The sequence below is a fragment of the Cebus imitator genome, unplaced genomic scaffold, assembly GCF_001604975.1.
Source record: "Cebus imitator isolate Cc_AM_T3 unplaced genomic scaffold, Cebus_imitator-1.0 Scaffold243, whole genome shotgun sequence".
NCBI classification, from domain to species: Eukaryota; Metazoa; Chordata; class Mammalia; order Primates; family Cebidae; genus Cebus; species Cebus imitator.
In genome coordinates this window covers 762,353-784,218 of record NW_016107558.1, presented here as the reverse complement: position 1 = coordinate 784,218, position 21,866 = coordinate 762,353, and the positions used below count along the sequence as shown (strand labels likewise).

The window sequence follows — 21,866 nt, the reverse complement described above, 5'->3', positions numbered from 1 at the left end:
AGAGACGGGGTTTCACCATGTTGACCAGGATGGTCTCGATCTCTTGACCTCGTGATCCACCCGCCTCGGCCTCCCAAAGTGCTGGGATTACAGGCGTGAGCCACCGCGCCCGGCCCCTATTCTTTTTAATAGAACTTTGAATTTTACCCTTGAGATGACACATATGGAAAAGTTTTAAGCAGATAAGTGACATCAAATTTAATTTTCAGGTGAATGACACCAGTGGTGAGTAAAGGGTGGGCTGAAGTGGGTTGAACCTCATGGCAAAGAGCCAAGTGGAGGCTATTTAGTATTCATGGAAGAGATTTGAGGAACTGCACTGAGTATAGAAAGGGATGGATTGAAGAGCTATGAGTGAGGCAGAGTCATCAGTGCTTGGTAAGGGGGAGGGGCAGGGAACAACCTTACATGCTCCCTAAGTTTCATTCATGGGCAAATAGAGAACACAGTGGAAGGAATAACTTTTGAGGAAAAGTTAAAGGTCAGTTTTGACTCTGTTGAGTGAAAGATCTTTCTAAAGGACAACAGAGGATAATTCCAGAAGGTCTGAGGCTCAGAGGAGACAAATGAAGTGGAGAAACAGACCTGGCTGCTGGCTGATGGCTCAAGGAGATGCTGTCAAAACTGGAGAAAAGAAAGCCCCTGGCACATGCCAGGCATTCACTAAGTGTATGCTACATTCACACTTATTGGATAGTTTGTATGGTATATATGCTAATTTCTAGAGTGGATACATATCTATCTACCTCATCTCTTTTCCTTTTTCTTTCAGAATAGGCTTTTTTGAATCAATTTGGCTTTTCATCAATTCTTCGTGATTGTGAGTCCGACTCCAATGGGAGTTTCCTGCAATGTCAGTCATGCCTGGTGTTAATTTGGTGCTAATTTTATCATACACATTTAAATCTCATTCCCTGTTGTAGCTGGGGCTTCATTTAGCCAATAAGAAGGATGTTTTGGTTCTGAAAGCCTAGCTGTCTGCTTATCACCCATTGCCCTCTTGTGAACTGTCCCAAGTTGTGTCTAAAGCCAACAACAAACCTGACTTGGTTAAGCATTGTAAAAAATGAGGAGCCTCAGAGTTGCATGCCTTTTAGAATTTACGAAAGCAGCCAAACCAAACAAACTTCAAAGTTGTTTTGCCAGGGATAGAGGTCTTTGTCCTCCAAGCAGTGGGACATCTGGATTTCTGTATGAAGCTTCCTTGGTTTGTTTCAGAAATAAATGCCAGCCCCAAGTGTCAGTAGTCTGTGATGAAATGGCAAAGAACTGAGAGACCCCAACATGGCTGGATAATCACCAGATCATCATTCACCACTACACTACTTCTAAATCTGTCCTCCCCAGCTAGAGGATTCTCTTGGAATATGGTGACTATGACGTATCTCATTTTAGGTACCTTACACTGCATGGAATGGTGAGAATCAATAGAAGGAACCAGAACTAGGATTCATTTTCTAATAAATGTGTGGCTGGGAAAGAAGCCTGGGATGATACTCATCCCACTAAAACAGTCCTATTCAATTTAAGTTAAATACATTTTATTTATTAAAAAAATTTTTTTAAAAACATTTCTAAAATGTTTTAAAAACTAATGTTTTGTTTTTCTGCTGGTTCATGAGTTTTGGTAAAATATAGATATCAATCCTAGTTCTGTATTTATGGCATAGGAGATAAGATTTTTATTAAATAATAGCAAAATGTTTATTACAGCAGAACAATTTGGATGTCACAGTGAAAAGAATCAGTGGAATTTTCCTCTATTTTATGTGAGTGAGATGGAGAATCTGGAGGGAGGATATAAAAGAACAAAGGATATTTGCCTTAACTTTTCAATCTTTGTGGGACAAGAGATATTAATCTTTTGTAAGCATTGTTCAAAAATTTTATTTTGCTTACTATGCAAACTCCTAACATGATTATCTAAATTTTTAAAAACCAAACCATATTTTACTCATGTGTGAATAATAGAAGCTAGTATTTTCCCTTCAACTAGTTCCCTACACAGTGTCAGACTTTTTTGAGTTTATTTGAAATGTATTCATGGAGAACATTTAATATAGGAATCTTAATCAGAATGGGATATAATGGGAGGGGAGGTTACCAAGGTAGATGGCAATGTAGGAGACACCAGCCTTTATTCCCCCACAACTAAAAAACCAAATACAGGCAGCTATTCACAAACCCAAATAGCCCAGAGAGAGCTCCAGGGTCCATTAAATAATCTGCAGCAACACAATGGAGCAAGAGAAATGAAGAATTTCTACATAGGACAGGATCACTGGTGAGGTGGTGCATACCTGAGGCACAAAGAGTAGCTAGGAAAAAAAGAAGGCAGATGCTATTGGTATCGGCCATGTGGCACAAACTACCATAGTCTCCAGAGGCCTGCTCTGTAGAGGACACTGGCATCACTTGCCACTGAGGTAAACAACAGCCCTTTTGCTGGGGAACCCCAGAGAGGGAGATGCATCTGCACACTCACTACCATCCAAGAAGCAGCTATTCTTGAATTACTTTGAAGAAAGCTCTGCCAATTCTCCCATGCTCCAGTGAGCCCTGATCCTGAAGCCACAGCTGCTCTGCTAGTGCCTACACTGCAGGCCCAGGCTCTGTGGCTGGACTGGGCCCACCTCTGACACTGGAACCATTGCTACAGTGAGCTAGTTCATGCTCCAGGTCTTGGAACCACACCTTTACTGTGCATGCCCCAGCTCCAGGCCCTGGATCAGCTGCAGCAGAGAGCTAGAACTCACCCCAACTCAGGAGCTGCTCTAACTCTATGCATGCTTCTTCCCTCTTTCTGGGCTCTGAAAGCTACTTCACAAGCATCTGGGCCTCACATACTGCTACCAACATTGGCAGCAGGGGTACCCATGTCCCAAGCAACAGCCCAGCTGCCATAGAGAGCTAAGCACAACTCTGTCCCCAGAGCTGCATTAACTCTGAGCACATCTGTGCTCCCATTCTTGGCTACCTCAGCTGTCTCATAAGCATCTGTTACCTCACATTCTGTTATCAATACAGTAGTGAAATGTCTGTGCACTAGGCCCTGGGGTTTTTAAACTGCTCCAGATCCCATAGCCATAGTCTCTCCATTCATGCTCATGCTTCAGTCCTTCCACAGCCACTCTACAAGTGCGACTGCCACTGCAAGTGAGCCCATGAGTCAGAACCAGTGCCACAAGGCATTTGACCTCTGCAATGAGAGAAAAATCAGGATGTCCTTGGCAGCCATACCCAAAGACCTCAATATGCCTCACTGCCACTGTAGATATCTATAGCATTAGCCACCGAGGGGCACTGAAATCTTTGCCAACACTGACCTCAGTGGGCAGATCTATACAGGGAATACATAGCTGGTATTCTCAGTAGTCCCAGAATTGCTATACCCCACCCAGCAAGTACCCTTGCACCCTCCTTCCCCCACAGAGGAAAATCTTTCCACATTGAAACCAGCCTGTAAAGTCTGTAATTGGTGACTGATCCACAAAATGCACAGGCATCAATGTAAGGCAACAAGAAACATGAAAAATGGAAAGGAAATAATACCACTAAAAGATGACAATAATCTCCCAGTAGCAGACCTGGACAAATAATTCAAAATAATTGTTTTACAGAATCTCAGTGAACTTCAATCAAACAAAGAGAAACAATTCAGTAAAATCAGAAAACCAATAAAAAAACCAGAATGAGAAATTTACAAAAGAGAGGGAAATTGTTAAAATAAACAAGCAAACAAATGCTGGAGCTGAAAACTACCATGAATGAAATAAAAAATGCAATAGAGAGTATTAATTGCAGAACTGATTAAGTAAAAGAAAGAATCTGTGAACTTGAAGACAGCTTAATTGAAAATATATAGTCAGCAGAGAATAAAAAGAATAAAAAGGAATAAAGAAAGCTTACAGAATTTATGGAACAGCACCAAAAGAGCAAATATTTAAGTCATAGGAATTCAGTAAAGAGAAGGGAAAGACAAAAGGTAGAAAGCTCATGTAAAAAAATAATAGTAAGAGCATGAGAGTATTCTAAGAAAAAAATAATAGTAGAAAACTGTCCAAATCTGGGGAAAGATACAAATATTTAAGCATAGGAAGGTCAAAGGTCTCTTAACAAGATTCAGTCCAAACAAGACTATACTAAGACATATCATAATCTAACTGTAAAAAATCAAAGGCAAAGAGGCAATCCTAAAAGCAGTAAGAGAAAAGGAGCAAATAACATATAAGGGAGTTCCAGGAAGACTAGCAGCAGACTTCTCAGCAGAAACCTTACAGGCCAAGAAAGAGTAGGCTGACATATTCAAAGTGCTGAAGGAAAGAAATTGCCAACCAAGAGTAATGTACACAGCAAAGCTGCCATTCAAAATGAAGAAGACATAAAGACTCCCAGGTAAAAAAAAGCTGAAGTAGTTCATCACCACAAAATCTGTGCTACAAAAAGTGCTAACAGGAGTTCTTTGAACAGAAAGTAAAAAATAACATCTAGCAACATTAAAACATATGAAAGCATAAAACTCACTGGTAAAAATAAGTACACAAATTCAGAATACTCTAATACTGTAATGGTGGCATATAAATCACTTATACTTTAGTATGAAGGTTAAAAGGCAAAATTAATAAAAAGTAATAGCTACAACAATTAATAAGTGATACACAATATAAAAAGATGTAAATTGTGACATTGAAAATATAATAGGTGGGGTGTAGAATAAAAGTATAGAGTTTTTGTATGCAATCAAAGTTAAGTAGATATCAACTTCAAATAGCCTGTTATAAATATAAAATCTTTCATGTAAGGCTCATGATAACCACAAAGCAAAATCCTATCACAGATATTTAAAAAATAAAAAGTAAGGAGTCAAAGCATGCCATTAGAGAAAAATCACCTAGTCACAAAGGTAGGCAGAAAGAAAGGAAGAAAGGAAGCAACAACAAGAAAACAGTTAAGAAAATGGCAGTAATAAGTCCTTACCTATCAATAATTGCCTTAAATGTAAATAGACTGAATTGTCTAATCAAAAGATATAAAGTAGCTGAACGGATGCAGAAAAAAACCTCAACTATATGTTGCATGCAACAGATTCACTTCATCCTTTAGGATACACACACAAAAACAGATTGAAAGTGAAGGGATGGAAAAACGTTCCATGCAAATGAAAACCAAGAAAGCAGGAGTAGCTATGCGTACATCAGATAAACTTTAAGTCAAAAGCTTTAAAATGAGAAAAAGATGATCATTATGTAATGTTAAAGGGATAAATTGTCAAGAAGATATAACAATTATAAATCTATATGCACCCAATATTGAAACACCTAAATATATAAAGCAAATATTAATACATCTGAAGAGAGAGACAGACTGTGATACTATAATAGTATGGAACTTCACTACCCCACTTTCAACAATGGACAGATCAAAGAGACAGAAAATCAATAAGAAAATGCAGATTTGAACTACTTTAGACCAAATGAACCTAAAGTACATACACAAAACATTCCATCCAATGGTGGCAAAATACACATATTTCTCAAATGCACATGTAACATTCTCTAGAATAGATCATACGTTAGGCCATAAATGAAGGGTTAAAAAATTTTAAGAGAACTGAAATCAGAGCAAGTATCTTTTCTAACCACAGTGGTATGAAACTAGAAATCAACAACGGAAGGAAATGTGCAAAATTCACAAATATTAAACAACATGCTCCTAAACAACAAATGGGTCAAAGGAGGAATTAAAAGAAAAATTTAAAACTACCTTGAGACAAACAAAAATGGAAACACAATATGCTATAAATTATGAAATACAGTAAAAGCAGTTCTAAGAGGGAAGTTTATAGCAACAAATGCCTACATTGAAAAAGCAGAAAGACTCCAAACAAACAGCTTGATGTCACATCTCAAGGAATTATAGAAAGAATAAACTAAGTTCAAAGTTAGAAGGAAGGAAAGAGATAAAGATCTGAGCAGAAATAAATGAAATAAGACTAGAAAAAAAAAAGAAGAGATCAATGAAAGTAAGAGCTGATTTTTGAAAAGATAAACAAAATCAGCGAACCTTTAGCTAGACTAAGAAAAAGAGAAGACCAAATAAATGAAATCAGCAATGACAGAGGAGAATACAACTGATAACACAGAGGATTATAAGAGACTACTATGGATAATTACATGCCAACCACTTGGATAACCTAGAAGAAATAGACAAATTTCTAGACACATACAACTTATCAAGACTAAATCTTGAAGAAATAGAAAACCTAAACAGAACAATAATGAGTAAGGACATTGAATTAGTAATAAAAAGTTTCACATTAAAGAAAAGTCTAGCACCTGATGGCTTTACTATTGAATATTATCAAACATTCAAAGAAGAACTAATACCAATCCTTTTCAAACTCTTTCAAAAAACTGAAGAGGAGGAAAAACAACCAAACTCATTTTATGAAGGCAGCATTACTCTGGTACAAAAGCCAGACAGAGGCACTATAAGAAAAGGAAATTAAAAGCCAATATCCTTGATGAACGCACATGTAAAAATTCTCAACAAAACCCTTGCAAACTGAATTCAACAGTATGTTAAAAGATCATTTATAATGATCAAGTAGGATTTATCCCTGGGATGCAAGGATGATTCAACATACAAAAATCAGTAAATGTGATACTCCACGTTAACAGAATGAAGGACAAAAACCATATAATCATCTCAATAGATGTGAAAAAGGCATTCGACAAAATTTAATGTAAAAAGCTTCAACAAATTAAGTACATGAAGATTGTACCTCAACACAATAAAGGCTATATACAGGAACTCCAGAGTTAACATTATACTCAATGATGAAAAGTTGAAAGCTCTTAATTAAGAACAAGACAAGGATACCCACTCTCCCCACTTCTATTTAACATCCTACTGGAAGTTTTAGCCAGAGCAATTAGATAAGAGAAAGAAAGAAAAGACATCCAAATCAGAAAAGGAGTAGTTAAATTGTCTCTGCAGATGACATGATCTTATATATGCAAAACCCTGAAGACTCTAACAAAAAGCTGTTAGAACTAATAAATAAATCTAATAAAGTTGTAGGAAAATCAACATATAAAAATCAGTAGCATTTCTATATGTTAACAGTGATCTATCTATAAAACAAACTATAAAAACAATCCCATTTATAATAGTTAAGCAAAACAATAAAATATTTAGGAGGTGAAAAATCTACATGCTGAAAACTATAAATTGATAAAATAAATTAAATAATACACAAAATAAATGGAACGATACCCTGTGATCATGGTTTGAAAGAACTAATATTGTTAAAATATCCATATTATAAAAGCAATCTACAGGTTAAATATAATCCCTACCTAAATTTCAAGGACATTTTCCCCAGAAAAAAAAATATATATAAATCCTAAAATTCATATGGATCCACAAAAAAACCTTGAATAGCCAAAGCAATCTTGAGCAAAAAGAACAAAGCTGGAGGCATCACACTACTCAATTTCAAAACCTGCTACAAAGCTATAGTAATCAAAACAGTATTGTACTCACATAGAAACAGACACAGACCAAAAGAACAGAACAGAGAGCCCAGAAATAATCCACACATTTATTGCCAATTGATTTTTAAGGTAGATGCCAAGAACACATTAGGGCAAGAACAGTCTCTTCGATAAATGTTGCTTGGAAAACTAGATATTCATATGCAAAAAGAATGAAACTAGACCTTCATCTCACACCATATATAAAAATCAACTGAAAATGGATTAAAGACTTACATGAAGATCTAAAACTGTAAAACTTCTAGAAGAAAATAGAAAAATTCCATGACATTGGTCTGGGCAAAGATTTTTTTGGATCTAACAACCCAAAAGAACAGGCAACAAAAATAAAAATAGACAAATGGAATTATATCAAACTAAACAGTTTCTATAAGCAAAGGAAACAATTAACAAAGTAAAGAGACAATCTATGGAATGGGACACTACATCTGTAAACCATATATCTGGCAAGGGGCTAATATCCATAACATATAAGGAACTCAATAGTAAGGAAACAACCTGATTAAATTGGGCAAAGAACCTGAATAGACATTTCTAAAACAAACAAAAAAAGGCATACAAATAGCCAACAGGTACATGAAGAAATGCTCAACATTATTAATTATCAGAGAAATGAAAATTAAAACCACAAGATACCACCTCCCACCTATGGGTGAGAATGCAAAATGGTGCAGCTACTATGGAAAAACAGTACAGAGGTTCCTCAAAATATTAAAAATAGAACTATCATATGATCTAGCAATCTCATTACTAGGTATATATCCAAAAGACACAAAATCTGTATATCGAAGAGGTATCTATACTTCTGTGTTCACTGCAACAATATTCATGATAGCCAAGATACGGAATCAAGCTAAGTATCCATCAACAGATGAATGGGTAAAGAAAAGATGGTATATATACACGATGGCATTGATACTATACACCCTTAAAAAATAAGAAAATCCTGTCATTTGCAACAACATGGAGAATATTATGTTAAGTGAAATACGCCAGGCACAGAAAGACAAACACTGTATGATATTACTTACATGTGGAGTGTAAACAAGTAAACAGAGTAAAATGGTGAGGGTTGGGGGGAGTGGGCTGATTTTGGTCAAAGGGCACAAATTTCTGTTAGGAAGAATAATTTCAAGAAATCTATTATACAACATGGTGACTACAATTAATATACATTACATATATATATTACGTATATATATTACATATATATTACATATATGAAAATTGCTGAGAACAGATTTTAAGTGTTCTTACCAGAAAAACAAGTATGTGACGTAATACATGTCTAAATAGCTAGACTTAGCCATCCCACAACGTGTATGTATATGAAAACATCGTAATGTATATGATAAATATATAAATATTTGCTTGTCAATTAAAAAAATAGGGTACACTCTTTTTTTTTTTTAAGAGACGGGGTCTCGTTCTGTCATCCAGGCTGGAGTGTAGTGGTGCAATCACAGCTCACTGCAGCCTTGAACTCCTGGGCTCAAGGAATTCTCTTGCCTCAGTGGAATAATCTTAAAGAACAATAAGATATTTCATGAATAAGTCCAGCTAACTAAAGATGAGAATCAACATGACTGATGAAGAGATTTACCCCATTTAATAAGCTGACAATTGTTCAGTAACTACTATAGCATGTGGTACAAAAATGATAGTTCCCTATCCTCTCCTTTTATCAAAAAAACTCACCTTCAGAGTTGGAGAAGACCCAACATAAATGGGTGGAGGATTTCCTTGCCAGCCCTCAAGACGGTAGATATGTCCGACACGAGAGCAAGGAACAAATAATAATTTGCCACCACACTGCCATATCTATGAAGAAAAAAAAAACATTGTGAAAGTTGTTTCAAATATAAACAAACTACAACTGACAATTTATCTTGTAAATGTAAATCTAAAGTCTAAATTATATGCAGTGTCCACAAAGAGCTCTTAAGCTAAACAAATACTAAAATAATTTGCTTTTCAAAAACTCATATAACAACGAAGAAGGCAATAGGGAATATAGTATGAATAATAAACTGCTACTAAGGGGCCTCTTCCTGTGTACTCATAGCCCCTAGCAACTTTCTCCCAACATAACCTTGCAAAGTCATGCAGATTCTTTATTCCTAGCTCATTCATCATTTCCATTGCTAATATATTTCCTACTTGGGTGATTATTATAATAACCTCCTAACTGGCTTCTTCACCTTCACCTTCTCTCTACTCAACTATCCTTATTTATAGCAAGAGATTATTATAGCTGAAGAGCATCTTTGGGTCATGTTATTCCCTTGCTTAATATCCTTGATTGTTCTCCACTGCTTATCAAATTAAATAAAAATCTCTTAACTCAGCTTTAAAGGCTCTCTTCAATATGGTCCTAACATACCTTCCCATTTTACCTTCTTGGATGTCTTCCTTATTCATGTTGCCTGATTCTGCCAAAGTGTGCTGCTTACTATTCTCTGAATAAATTCCTTGTGTTCCCTTCTTTGTACTTTTCCCCATGCTAATTGCTTAGAAGTCCCCCTCCCATCCCTTACCTCTGCTTATTAACATTATACTCATCTTTCTAGGTCTACTTCAAATTCTACATCTAGCATGACACTGTTTCTTAATCACACCAACTGACTGCCATTCTGCCTTGTTATTGTATTATGAATTTAAGTATAATTGTAATATCTTATTGAGTTCCTTGAAAGGATTGATTTACTCCTCTTCTATCCCTCACAGTGCTAAGCACAGGACATTTAAGACAAGAGGTAATGAATACCTGTTTAACTCAACTGTGATATAGTTCTCTCTCTCTTTTGGAAAATGAGGGTTGGAATAGGGGTTGAGATGGGGGCTAGAGCATGGAAGGAAGTATTGCTCCAAGACTGCCTCAACAACAGGGGAGGCGCTGCAGGAAGACAGCTCCAAAGTCAGCCTGAGGATGCAGTCATTGTGGGGCTCTGCTTCTGTCTTGAACCATCATGTCCTACAGTGATAAAGGGTGACTATGTCAGTGGGTGGTCAACTGTGGCCCTAATGCATGCAGATTCTTCCAGGGGTTCCTATAATAAAAAGCTCCAGTATATAGAAAGTTGGGGTGTAGGGGGTAGATATTTTCATTTCTAAAGCTTGCTGGCCACAATTTTGAGCTGAGCCCTGTAAATACATGGTAAGTTCGGAGCTTTCGTTTTATTTTTTCCCCAAAGGCATCCATTTTCGTCAAGTCATTCTTTATAATTTGGAGAAATGCATTATATAATTGTTTTTTTCTTTCCCCACAGGAAATCAGCTTTATCTGAAAGCCACAGAAATTAGTAACTACTTGGAAAATTCCATCTGTTTAAAAAACTGTTACCTTGTATGAGATCTCAAAGTTTTCACCACCCCAAATCTGGAGTCCTGGATCATAGAGACCCAGTTCAAAGAAGAAATCTCGTTCAATGGCAAATAATCCCCCAGCCATGGCTGGGGACCTAAGAAAAAGAAACACTGCAATAACCATTACAGACAAACCCCCAATATCCCTTCACCAACAGGCAAGAAGCCTTGTAGAATACAGCATAAAATGCATAGAACTGATAGGCAAACATTAAGAAATTATAAAGCCTTTACAAAAAAAGAAAAATGTCTGCTCATAATTCCCTAACAAATTTACCACAGTTTCTAACTGAAACTATAGTTCATTACAAAATAGAGCATTGTTTCATTTCACCATTAGAGGGCGCCTTGGTTCCTTTGTCGATTTAAAAATTAAATCTTAGTTAAAATAGAATTTTCTCTTTCACTCTTAAAAACACTGAGCCACACAGCCGTGGTCTGCTAACTGCTGCTGCATTGATTTATGAGTTATTTTTGGATGAACAAAACCATACACCATGGAAGTAGTCTGTCATTTTTTAATTTTATAGCTCAGGGGCTCGCCAAATAAGGGTGTGAATCATTGTACAACAACCACAGTTCATTCAGAGTTTGCAAATGTAGCACAGAAATGACACAGGAGAATTAGACATAGATATTTACTGTGTCAGGAGGTAGGAATGCAAAAGGGTGATCTGTGGATCTGTGGAGCTTCTTGAATGGATCTTAAATTGGACACTTTTTAGGTCCAAGAGAAAAAAGATTTGGCAGCTTCTTAGGGACAAGTCACTCCCACCATTGAAAGAAATGATAGCAGAATTTCTCTTGTTCCCTGACCCTCTCTCCTGAACAATTAATTACTAATGCATCATGATTCTTAAATTTTAGGGCACTCAGTATTATTAGGGTAACTTCTTCAACATCATACCTAATAATCTATTCAAATAGGTTCAATGAAACCCATTTCAAGGTTCCATTGATTCTACCTTGAAAAAAAAAATACATATATATATATTTGAGACATAGTGTGTGTGTATGTCTCTCTCTCTCTCTCCCTCTCTCTCCATATATATATACACATATATGTATATATCTATATGCATATATGTATATATACACATATGCATATATGTATATATACACACATATACATATATGCATATATGTATATGTGTGCATATATGGGGAGAGGGAGAGAGAGAGAGAGAGAGAGAGACATAGTGTCACTCTATTGACCAACCTGGAGTGCAGTGACATGATCGTGGCTCACTGCAGTCTCAACCTTCTAGGCTCAAGCAGTCCTCTCACCTCAGCCTCCTGGGTAGCTGGGACTACAGGTGCACACCAACACATCTGGCTGCCTTTTTTTTATTTTATAGAGACGGGGTCTCGCCATATTGCTCAGACTGGTCTAGAACTTCTGGGCTCAAAAGATCCACCCGCCTACGCCTTCCTAAGTGCTAGGATTATAGGTGTGAGCCACGGCTCTCAGCCTTGAAAATACATCTTGAATCTGCTGACTTATTTCCAACTTCACTGCCACCAGCCTACACCAAGCAAACACTACTTGGACTTTGCAGTATCTCCCGAGCTGTGTCCTTTATTCTCTTCTGCCCCTACCCTAGTCTAATCACACAGCAGCCAGAGAAGACTCCTCCACATGAACTGCATGATACCAGCCTCTCCCAGCTCTCTGGTCTCACCATGCTCTCTCTTCCCATGAGTCCTTCACTGCTCTGCTCCCACCTGAAACATGCCATCCTCCTTTCTGTCTCAAGGCCTTCACTCATGTTATTCATGATCCTGAAATGTTCCCCCACCTTTTTCCACAGGGTTGGGGCCTCATTCTTCAGGTCTTGGCCTAAATGACACTTTGTCATTAGGCCTTTTCCCGATCCCCAGGCTGGGTTAGGTTCATCTTTCCATAAAATCATGTACTCTGTGATTTTTCTTCAAACTACTTATCATAGCTGCTGTTCCAGAGTTTGTCTGTCTATGAGAAAGGGTCTCACTCTGTTACCCAGGCTGCAGTACAGTGGCACAATCATAGTTCATTGCAGCCTTGAACTCTTGGGCTCAAGCATTCCCTCTGCCTCAGCCTCCCTAATTGCTGGGACTACAGGCACATGCCACGACACCAGGCTAATTTTAGGGTTATTTATGTAGTTAACTGTTTAATTTTTTTCTGACTCACGCTATTTTAAGTTCAATGAGGAAACATATCTTTAAAGATTTATCCCCAGAAAATAGTGCTTGGCATACAGTAAGCACTCAATAAATGTTTGTTGAATGGATAAATAATGAATCGAGAAATATTTTCAATACTGAAAGAAAACAGCGTCAGGAGAAAGTTGTTCTCTCATGACTTTTCTTCTTAAAGTATGCTGCCTAACTCAGTAACAGCACCATTATGTTTTAGGCGATATTTTCATGTCACATTTATTTAACTGTCATTTAAGATTATTCCATTATACCTGTATCTTTTTTATCTTTAAATATATTCCCATTCATCTCAGTATATACTTGAAAATGCATCTTAACATGAAAACCAGTGAGTTAATGAACAGATAACCTCCCTTTAATTTTTCTAGCTCACTTGAAAAATTTTCTTTACTGGCCTGTGGAATTAGTAGAAATGTAAATTTGCTCAGCACCCTTTGTTTTTTTCTCCCACAGTTATTTGTTCAGTAGGTAAGCAGTAGATTCCTGGACTATTCTGAATAAGACATTTACAAAAATAATTTGGTAAATGTCCAATTAAGCTACTATAATTAAGTGCTATAACTTCTTTATGTTTGCCGTTCAGTATCTTGATATCATGACATGCCCAAATCCCACCAGCATTTCCATGGCATTGGAAGCACCTTCCCAAAACAGAGTTCTAACATTATCAGCAGTGTAACAGGGAGAGAGAGACCAAAAGCAGAACCATAGGATCAGAAAAACAAGACTAGATACATTCAGGAGAAGGCTATACTAACATTTGAGCAAACATTTCATTTGGGGTGACTTTTTTGAGAGACACTAAAATTTTCTAATTGCCAGATCAAAAGAAGAGAGTAGCATAAGTTCTACTGAAAGAACCACAAGAAGGGACAAAAGCTGATTTTGGAATAGAGTTTTCTTTAATCAATCACTTTTCCGAGAATGAAGCAATAAAGGATTCTACGTAACATTTTTTAAAGTCATGTATTGTGAATCATCAGATTTCACTAGTACAAAATTAGTATTTGAGCGTTAACATAACAATAAAAGGGGAGAAAAGCCCCAGAATCTCTTGCTAGTGCCCTTCACTGTTAACACTATATCCACAGCATAAACGTGGAAATAAACCTCTTGGTTGGATTAAAAGTAATTTACGTATTTTAAATTTATAGAATAACACTGTCATCAAAAGAATAAAACTTGATGTCTAATGTAGTAGGACAGGATAACTAAGATTTTCTTTTTTTCACTTGTACTTGGAACAAATGTCATATTACATTATTTTTCTTTCCCCAATGAAAGTGTGTACGTCTCAGTAGTGGATATTGCATTTAGGGTAAAAGCAATTATCATGGAGCAAATGTGAATTCAAAGCTCTGAAACAGTATGAGAAAAGATGCTCTTTCAGAATCTGAGACAGCATCTACATACAGTTTTAATAACAAATCTTTAGCTTGGCAAGAGGTTAATAGGTTAGCAGCAACTGGAGAAAAGAAAAATATGTAAGTGATTTAGTGATTACCGATATGGTTCAGTTTTTGTCTTTCTCAGTCTCTTCTCTTGAGGGGTCAGAGGCACCCGTTTCCAGAGCATACTCCAATCCCATGCTCCTCGGGCATACCCATCTTCATCACCACCCCCTTGGGGTATAATTTCATATGTGTTGCCATTTATGACATCTATAAGCGGCACAGTGCAAATGGTTCTGTATTGTGTTGATGATGGCAGCAAAGATCAAATGGAAGCGTATGTATGGACCCACACATTTATAAGAGTTCATGAGGAAGAAAAAAAAAAAGGACTTAGATAAACATTCAGCATAAGAAAATAAAGTAACAGTCTTTACCGATAAGGTTCAGTTTTATGTTTTCTTTTGGCTTTTTCCTTGTGGCTTAGAGGAATACGTTTCCATAGTAAACTCCAGTCCCAGGCCCCTCTGGCAAAACCATCTTCATCCCCACCTTGCTGTGGTTCAATGGAATAATCATTCCCATCTATGTAATCTATTAGAGGCACAGTACATGTAGTTCTGAAACATTTACAGAAAATGAAAAAGCATTTAAGAACCCAAGACTAGTCAGCATGCCTAACTACATTATCTCTTTCTGTTGTTGATTTGTTTGTACACCAGGGGACTTTAATATCTCATGGGAAAGAGAGTAAATGAATGCCCCATAAAAGCCAAAAAGCCTGTTTTTATAAGGGCAGGAGAAAGGAGATGTCCCCCTAGGCTTACAGACAAATGTCAGGGACAAAGAACCATATCATTGAGCTTAATAGAGTTTTCTCCTTTTTACTTTGGTCCTAATGGTAACTTTCTTTTGGTTATTTTATATTATTTATAAGAATTTCTGGCCTGTTATTTTCCCTCCCTATCACCCATTAAAAAGTGCACATGTGCCAGTGCATGCATATGCGTGTGTGTAGGGTCATAGTACTTGCCACGTGATTAGCAGTTCTCCCAACTCTTTGTTGCTTTCTATTTCTTGGAAACAGTTATTATGAAAATGAGTTTCTGTACTTTTACTTGATCTTCCTCACTCCTCTGACTGCAGAAAACAGCTTTTATTGTCCAAAAAAAGGTACTGTTGCTTAAAAAAACAAAAAACAAGCAAAAAAAAATCCCTCCAAACTTGCTGAAGAACGTAAGAAGTGGTCTGAGAATCTGGAACAAAAAATCCTTTGTATTTGAGCTTCATGAAAATGCTAGTACTCTATAACCAATTAGATGTCACACTGACATTACAAAGATTATCTGGTACCCTGATTGTTGCAATGTTCATCTTGTCAGAAAGGATTTTAAAATCTATTTTCCTGAAATGAAAATGACAGCTTTTTATATCTGGGTCAGGGTGCTTTTTAGAAGTTTAAAAACCAAGGAAAAGGGAAAACCTACAGGGCTTAAAACTTTAATATGGGGGAAGTCAAGTCTAGAAAGGTGCTTCAGTCTCTAGAGTGTGAACGCACAGTGGAGGGTCATTGTGAGATTCGTGGAATCTGCCACTGGAATTTGGAAAACCACTTCCTTACTGGTCGGAAGACTGCTGGTATTCACCTAGAGAGAGTCACCTGACACTTGGTCAGTTATCTTTCCTCATTGCTTATAATTTTCACATTCCTAAATACGTGAGGCAGTGTAAAGTGTCCCAGGGAGGCCATGGTCTGACAGTGTATTAGCTATCTGTTTTGGGGAAAATTGCTTAATTTCTCTAAGCCTCAGTATCCTCGTCAGTCAAATGGAGCTAATAATCTCTATCTTGTAGGGTTGCTATGAGGATTAAATTAGCCTATGAAAAATGCTCCTGATAGGCCTTCACATTAAATCCTCTCATGATTAAATCCTCCAAAGTGCTGCCTTTGATTCATGCCGCTTGCCATTTGCCACATGGACATGTCTTATCTTCCTAATTATGGACTAGAAACAAGGAAGATGGAGCTAGAAAATTGATGGTGACTTACATTGTTTTAGACATTTCTGGAAACTCAATAGTGATTGTCACATTTCATGGAATAACTGTCTATTTCTAACCTTTAAAGTTTCAATAGGAACCCAAAGCCTTGAGACAAATAACACTTGATCTTTTCTACTGAAAGGCACAAGAATCAATAGGTATAATTTCAAAGCATGGTTCCTCAAGTGTTTAAAACTCTTACCCCATTTTAGAGGGAGCAATTCATATTACTCTTAGAGAAAGTGCTTGTAGATAGAAGTGTCTTAATAACCCAACCACAAAATGATTCTTGAATGAAGAACCCTAGGTTTCTCCCAAATGCCATACTGCATACAGATGAAACAGTCTACAGTATCAGTCTAGCTCCACCCAAGGAAACTACTAGATGAGGGATAACACTAAAGCACATTTGATGCACTGAATGGAACTGGAATCAAAGAATGAAAATATCATTTGCCCTTCTAGGACAAGGTTTACTTTTCAATCAGGAAAGAAAAAAAGCAAGGTAGTGTTACCTGTCCTTAGATATGGGAGCTACAAGTGGTGCATACCAGTTAACTGCCACCTCACAGTGGGCATCAAGGTATACCAAAACCTTAAAAAAAAGAGGCAGGTGAAAGAATACTCCTCATATATGTCACATCATATATTACAAACAATTTAAAATTAGATGCTAATAAGAATTAGCATTATAGTTAATTTCTGACACACAAGTTATCTGTTTAAGCCAGCATTCTCATTTCAATAAAAAAAAACTGAAGGATGATTAAAAATGTATATGATTTAGTTACTAAACCCAAAATGTTGACATTGTAGATACCAAATGCTTCCTACCTGTCCAAGTTTAGCCTTCTGAGCACCAATACTTCGTGCTTGAATTAAACCTTCCCTTCTCTCATTTCGAAATACCTTCACTAGGCCATTCCACAGCTTAATATATTCATCCAGTTTTTCTTTTAAGTGCTCTATTAAGAAAAATCAACTGATATTATAAATTAGACTAATAAATAGAAACCAGTTAATTATTATTTTTCTCAGGAAACAAGAATAAAAAACAGGTGCATTGGGTAAACAGTAATTTTACATGGACCAGTCTGAATGTTTTATCTATTAAGAAGAAAGATGAAGCAGATTATTTAAGTTAATTTTGGGTTTAATATGCCTACAAAGAACTGGTTGGTGTGAGAATTATCAAACATCCCTCTAAACAATGATTATTCCAATTTACAGGTAAGGTTTTAAGATACGTCAAAACTTTTTTTTTTCAGTTCACACGTTAATGTCAAGTCTGAAAGCTTTAAGGAACAACATTTTGTTTGCTGTTGGCAGAAGCAATGGTTAGGGTTTCTGAAGATGCATTACCTACTAATAATATACAATTTCACTGGAATCCACACAGGGTATAGGTTATTTAACATTTGTTTCTGGGCTGTCTTTCCCCAACCACAATCAGTGTTGAAAGTTGTAACCTTGATGTAATGAATATGGTTCCCAACAAGTTGGCATAAAAAAAATCTCATTTTTTCATCTTAAGTAACAAGTGTATAATTATACCTTTTAAGTATAATTATACATACATATATATGTATATATGTGTTTGTAATTTAGTAGAAGGAATTTTGTGTTACAAAAAACCAGACACATTTGGCAAAGTTTCCATCTCGGCTTCCCATTGTAAGTGAACAGCTTTTGTTTATACCACCATGAGTCCATGAAATAAGATCACCACAGTCAGAAGGAGCTGCAGATCCTTTAAAAGATGCTTCTTGAGGACACACAAATTGTTGTAAAATTGTTTAAAAATCTGGCCCATGAATACGCAATCACAAGAAAATTGCTGCATTTAGAGATGAGTTAGTGGATAAATGGGCAAATCAGACTGTATACTTACTATTGGACTCATTTTTCATTTTAGGGTGTTTATTATTAGTAAGATACACTTGGGTATCTGGAATTGAGAAAAAAAAAACTTTCTATTTTGGCGCCCAGTTTTAATAAGTATTATAAATAAAATTCTCATGTTTAATCATGTTTTCCCCCAGAAAACCTGAGTAATTTTCCCTTTAAGTTAACTTGAAAAAAAAAAGTGCTTATCTTCTTTTTAAAGTTCAGTACAGTCCTAAATTATTTCTTTAAAGCCTTTTTGAATTACATTAGGAGAGTTTTTTTGACATGTAACTTAAACACATCTTAAGTTTTTATGGACAGAAATGAATTGATGGCCCATGCTTCAAATTTAGATTCTTGGTTACCACGGACCAAAGATGGAAATGGTGCGTCCAATGCCTTTTGGCTTCTTTGCATCTCACACTGCTGTACACTGTGTTAGGGCTCAAAATATTCACTGCCTTTCCTTGGGTGAAAATTACCCTCTGTAACCCACTGACTGCAGGCTGGGCCACATGACTTGCTGTGGCCAAGAAGTGGGCGGAAATGGCATCACTCACGTGCACAGAAGCGTTAAGAGGCCACTTGTGTGTGTGTTCTTTCCCATAACCCTCTCTAGGCAGTGTCCGAGCCAAGGCTGTTCTGCACGTCTGGGCCCTGCAGTGAGGACGGGGTGCAGAGCTAGGGCTGATTCACAGGCACCGTATAGTTTGAGCAAAAGCTAACCCTTCCTTAGGCAAGCCACTGAGAGTGGGTTTGCTTTTACTTTGGCCCAACTCAGCCACAACTGGCTGATGCACACGTGTGTGGAGGAATTTGCTCCAAACCTTCTTTAGAGAGGATACTGTAATGCCCAGAAACCCAAGTGCCATAATGAATTAGCTCGTTTGTGAGGTTTTATATATATTTTGTATTTAAAAGAAAAATCGTTATCTTAATTTTACTGTCTGAATTTATTAGGGTAAGTACACACCAAATTATGACTGAAGTCTGACTAACCAAATACGATATAATTTGATCTCAGTCATAAGGATATGATTGAGATTTTAAGGTTGTTTTGAAATTGGAAAAACTAATTAAAGCTGTACTTTTGTTCACGGGTAGCCCAAACGTCTCTGCATACTCTAAACTCAAGGGACCCTGCATGATTTGTCTTCATTAGAGATTTGTAAAAGAAGCAATGATTAAAAAAAAAAAAAAGATGAAAGTAAAATACACAATACTCTGAGGTCTAAAATTGTGTTCTTTTCTAAGGCAAAGCAGTTATTTTAGGAATGCTAAATATCTTTTGGTATATCTTTACTTTTTTTAGGATATGATAAGCTTTTACTGAGTATTAATAATATAGAGGTTCTTAAAATTAGTAAAATTATTTTATAGATTTAGATTTTTATACATCTAAATTATTATTGTACCAACAATATCATTTGTCTTGAGACAGAAATAGTGTTTTAATGAAAGCATTACTGCCAAAAAAAATTGCAACCTAAGATGGACATAAACAAAATAGACATGAACAAAATGTTTTGCCTAAAAGCTTTTAGATTTGACATACATGAAAACTGAAAAAAAGTTTTAATGTTATCTTAAAGCCTCTACTCTAAATGCATTTGATATGACTAAAAATTTTAAAGCTATACATTGTCTTGTGTACTTAAAAATGACTAGTTAATAAAATGATCAGCTGCACACAGATGAAGGGAAAAAGAAATAGGCCATATTTCTATTTATTTGTGCTAACATAATGTGCACAGTTTCAAGATTCTCAACATGTCCTTGCAAAACCAGCAAAGGTTTATCCAGACTACGTGAATTCTCAAGTTTTGAAGGAAGCTTTTTTTATAAAGCCATTTTGAATGATATTTTCATGTTACTTATGTTTATCTTCACTTCTAATATTATAATCAGTGGCATGCTTTTACCGAATTTTTGTGTACAACCAAATTTTTGTGTACTACTTGTACATCTCTAAGCATGTAAAATAGACATAATAACATCTACTGCAAGGATTACTGTTAGTATGAAACGAAATAACTCACATACAATGCTTGGCACAGTGTCAACTTGTTGATAACAGATGCTATCAATAGATGCTAACTATTAATTTTTTAAAGCTAATTATTTTGAAGTCACATTTTTGGAATTATTCATGCTCATTTTATAGGCAAAATATAAGTTTTACAGCCATTACCTTTATTACTGAAATCATCAATTAACACAATTTCTGCTAAATATTTCCTTGGGGTCCTTTTAATTACACTGTGGACTGTTCTCATGAGGGTTGACCATCCTTCATTATGGAAGACAATGACAACACTGGAAGTGAGCAGGTTTTCATCATAATGCCAATACTTGCATCTGTAAAGATAAGATTTCATCATATTTATTTACAGGTAATCTATAACGCTTGGCTCCAAGCTGACAATATTTTCCGATTGGATTACATATTATCAATTTAACTGTGGTAAGTGAATGAAATATAACCTTTAATATTTTAACAGAAACACAAGATAAAAGAGAGAAACTGTTATGAGATAAAAGTCACTCCTAGATAAAGCTACTGCATACCCAATACTTATTCTGTGATAAAAAGAACTAATTTGTGAATTTATGCTGAGGATGCTTAAGATAGTATTTGCAGCTATGAGCTGGTTGGCTTTTTTTCATGACTTGGATCTTAGTTTACTTTCCTTTTTGAAATGAGCTTTTGGCATAAGATATTTATTTAACTTGTTATAAATAAACCATTATATTACCGTATTTGAAAACTAAACACATTACATTACTATGTTTGACTAAAATATTCAGAAAAAAATTCAACAGGCTGACCTGAGGCATACAGCAAGCATTCAAAAATTTACTATGGAATGAACAAAGTGCTAATATTGTTCAGAGCTTTTAGATTAGCTAAAGAGCTTAGTTGTTCTACACAACTATTTGAAACAAATGTAGCAGGTACAGTTTCCAGAAGCCTCTTCCTAAATAGAAGAAACCCCAAACAGGGCCTAGTAAAAAGGCTCATTTTGATTCTGAAAGAATACTTTGCAGTGTAACCAGTCCAAAGTTGGGAGGGACCAAACACTCTTTCAGAATAAGTTCAAAAACATAGTAGTGGGTAAAAGGAGATCTTGTAGGAAGATGTGGTAAGTGTTTCTGTAGAAACGAAAGCAGTCAGAGCACGGGATGCCTAATTTTAGATGGGTAGGGATAATAATCTCCCCAAACTAACTGTAACCCGGATAAAGACTCAGGCAACATTTTTCTTCCTCTGATTCTAACCACTGGGCTTAAAACAGCAGGTCTGGGTGAGAAAGACAGCAATTTTTATTTGCAACAGACACCAGAACTGGTGAAAATATATAACACATGAATGGAAATTAGGGAATTGCTGATTTTTAAGGCAGACGATGGCAACTTG

The 21,866-nt window shown here is 36.2% G+C and overlaps 1 protein-coding gene across 5 annotated transcripts in view; it reads right to left on the bottom strand.

The window, feature by feature from the left end:
- GALNT7 (polypeptide N-acetylgalactosaminyltransferase 7) overlaps nt 1-21,866 on the bottom strand; it is a 160,806-nt gene that overhangs the window by 13,738 nt on the left and 125,202 nt on the right. For 3 of the 5 annotated variants that reach the window (XM_017498516.2, XM_017498519.2, XM_017498520.2), the window contains exons 3-8: nt 20,640-20,806; nt 17,396-17,526; nt 17,077-17,156; nt 14,632-14,814; nt 10,903-11,020; nt 9,258-9,380 (exon numbers count right to left, since the gene is read on the bottom strand). In XM_017498516.2, coding sequence (XP_017354005.1) covers nt 9,258-9,380; nt 10,903-11,020; nt 14,632-14,814; nt 17,077-17,156; nt 17,396-17,526; nt 20,640-20,806 — 802 coding nt within the window. Of the gene's footprint in view, nt 1-9,257; nt 9,381-10,902; nt 11,021-14,631; nt 14,815-14,955; nt 15,139-17,076; nt 17,157-17,395; nt 17,527-20,639; nt 20,807-21,866 lie in introns of all 5 variants that reach the window. The other 2 variants (XM_017498518.2, XM_037727878.1) reach the window with 1 other exon arrangement.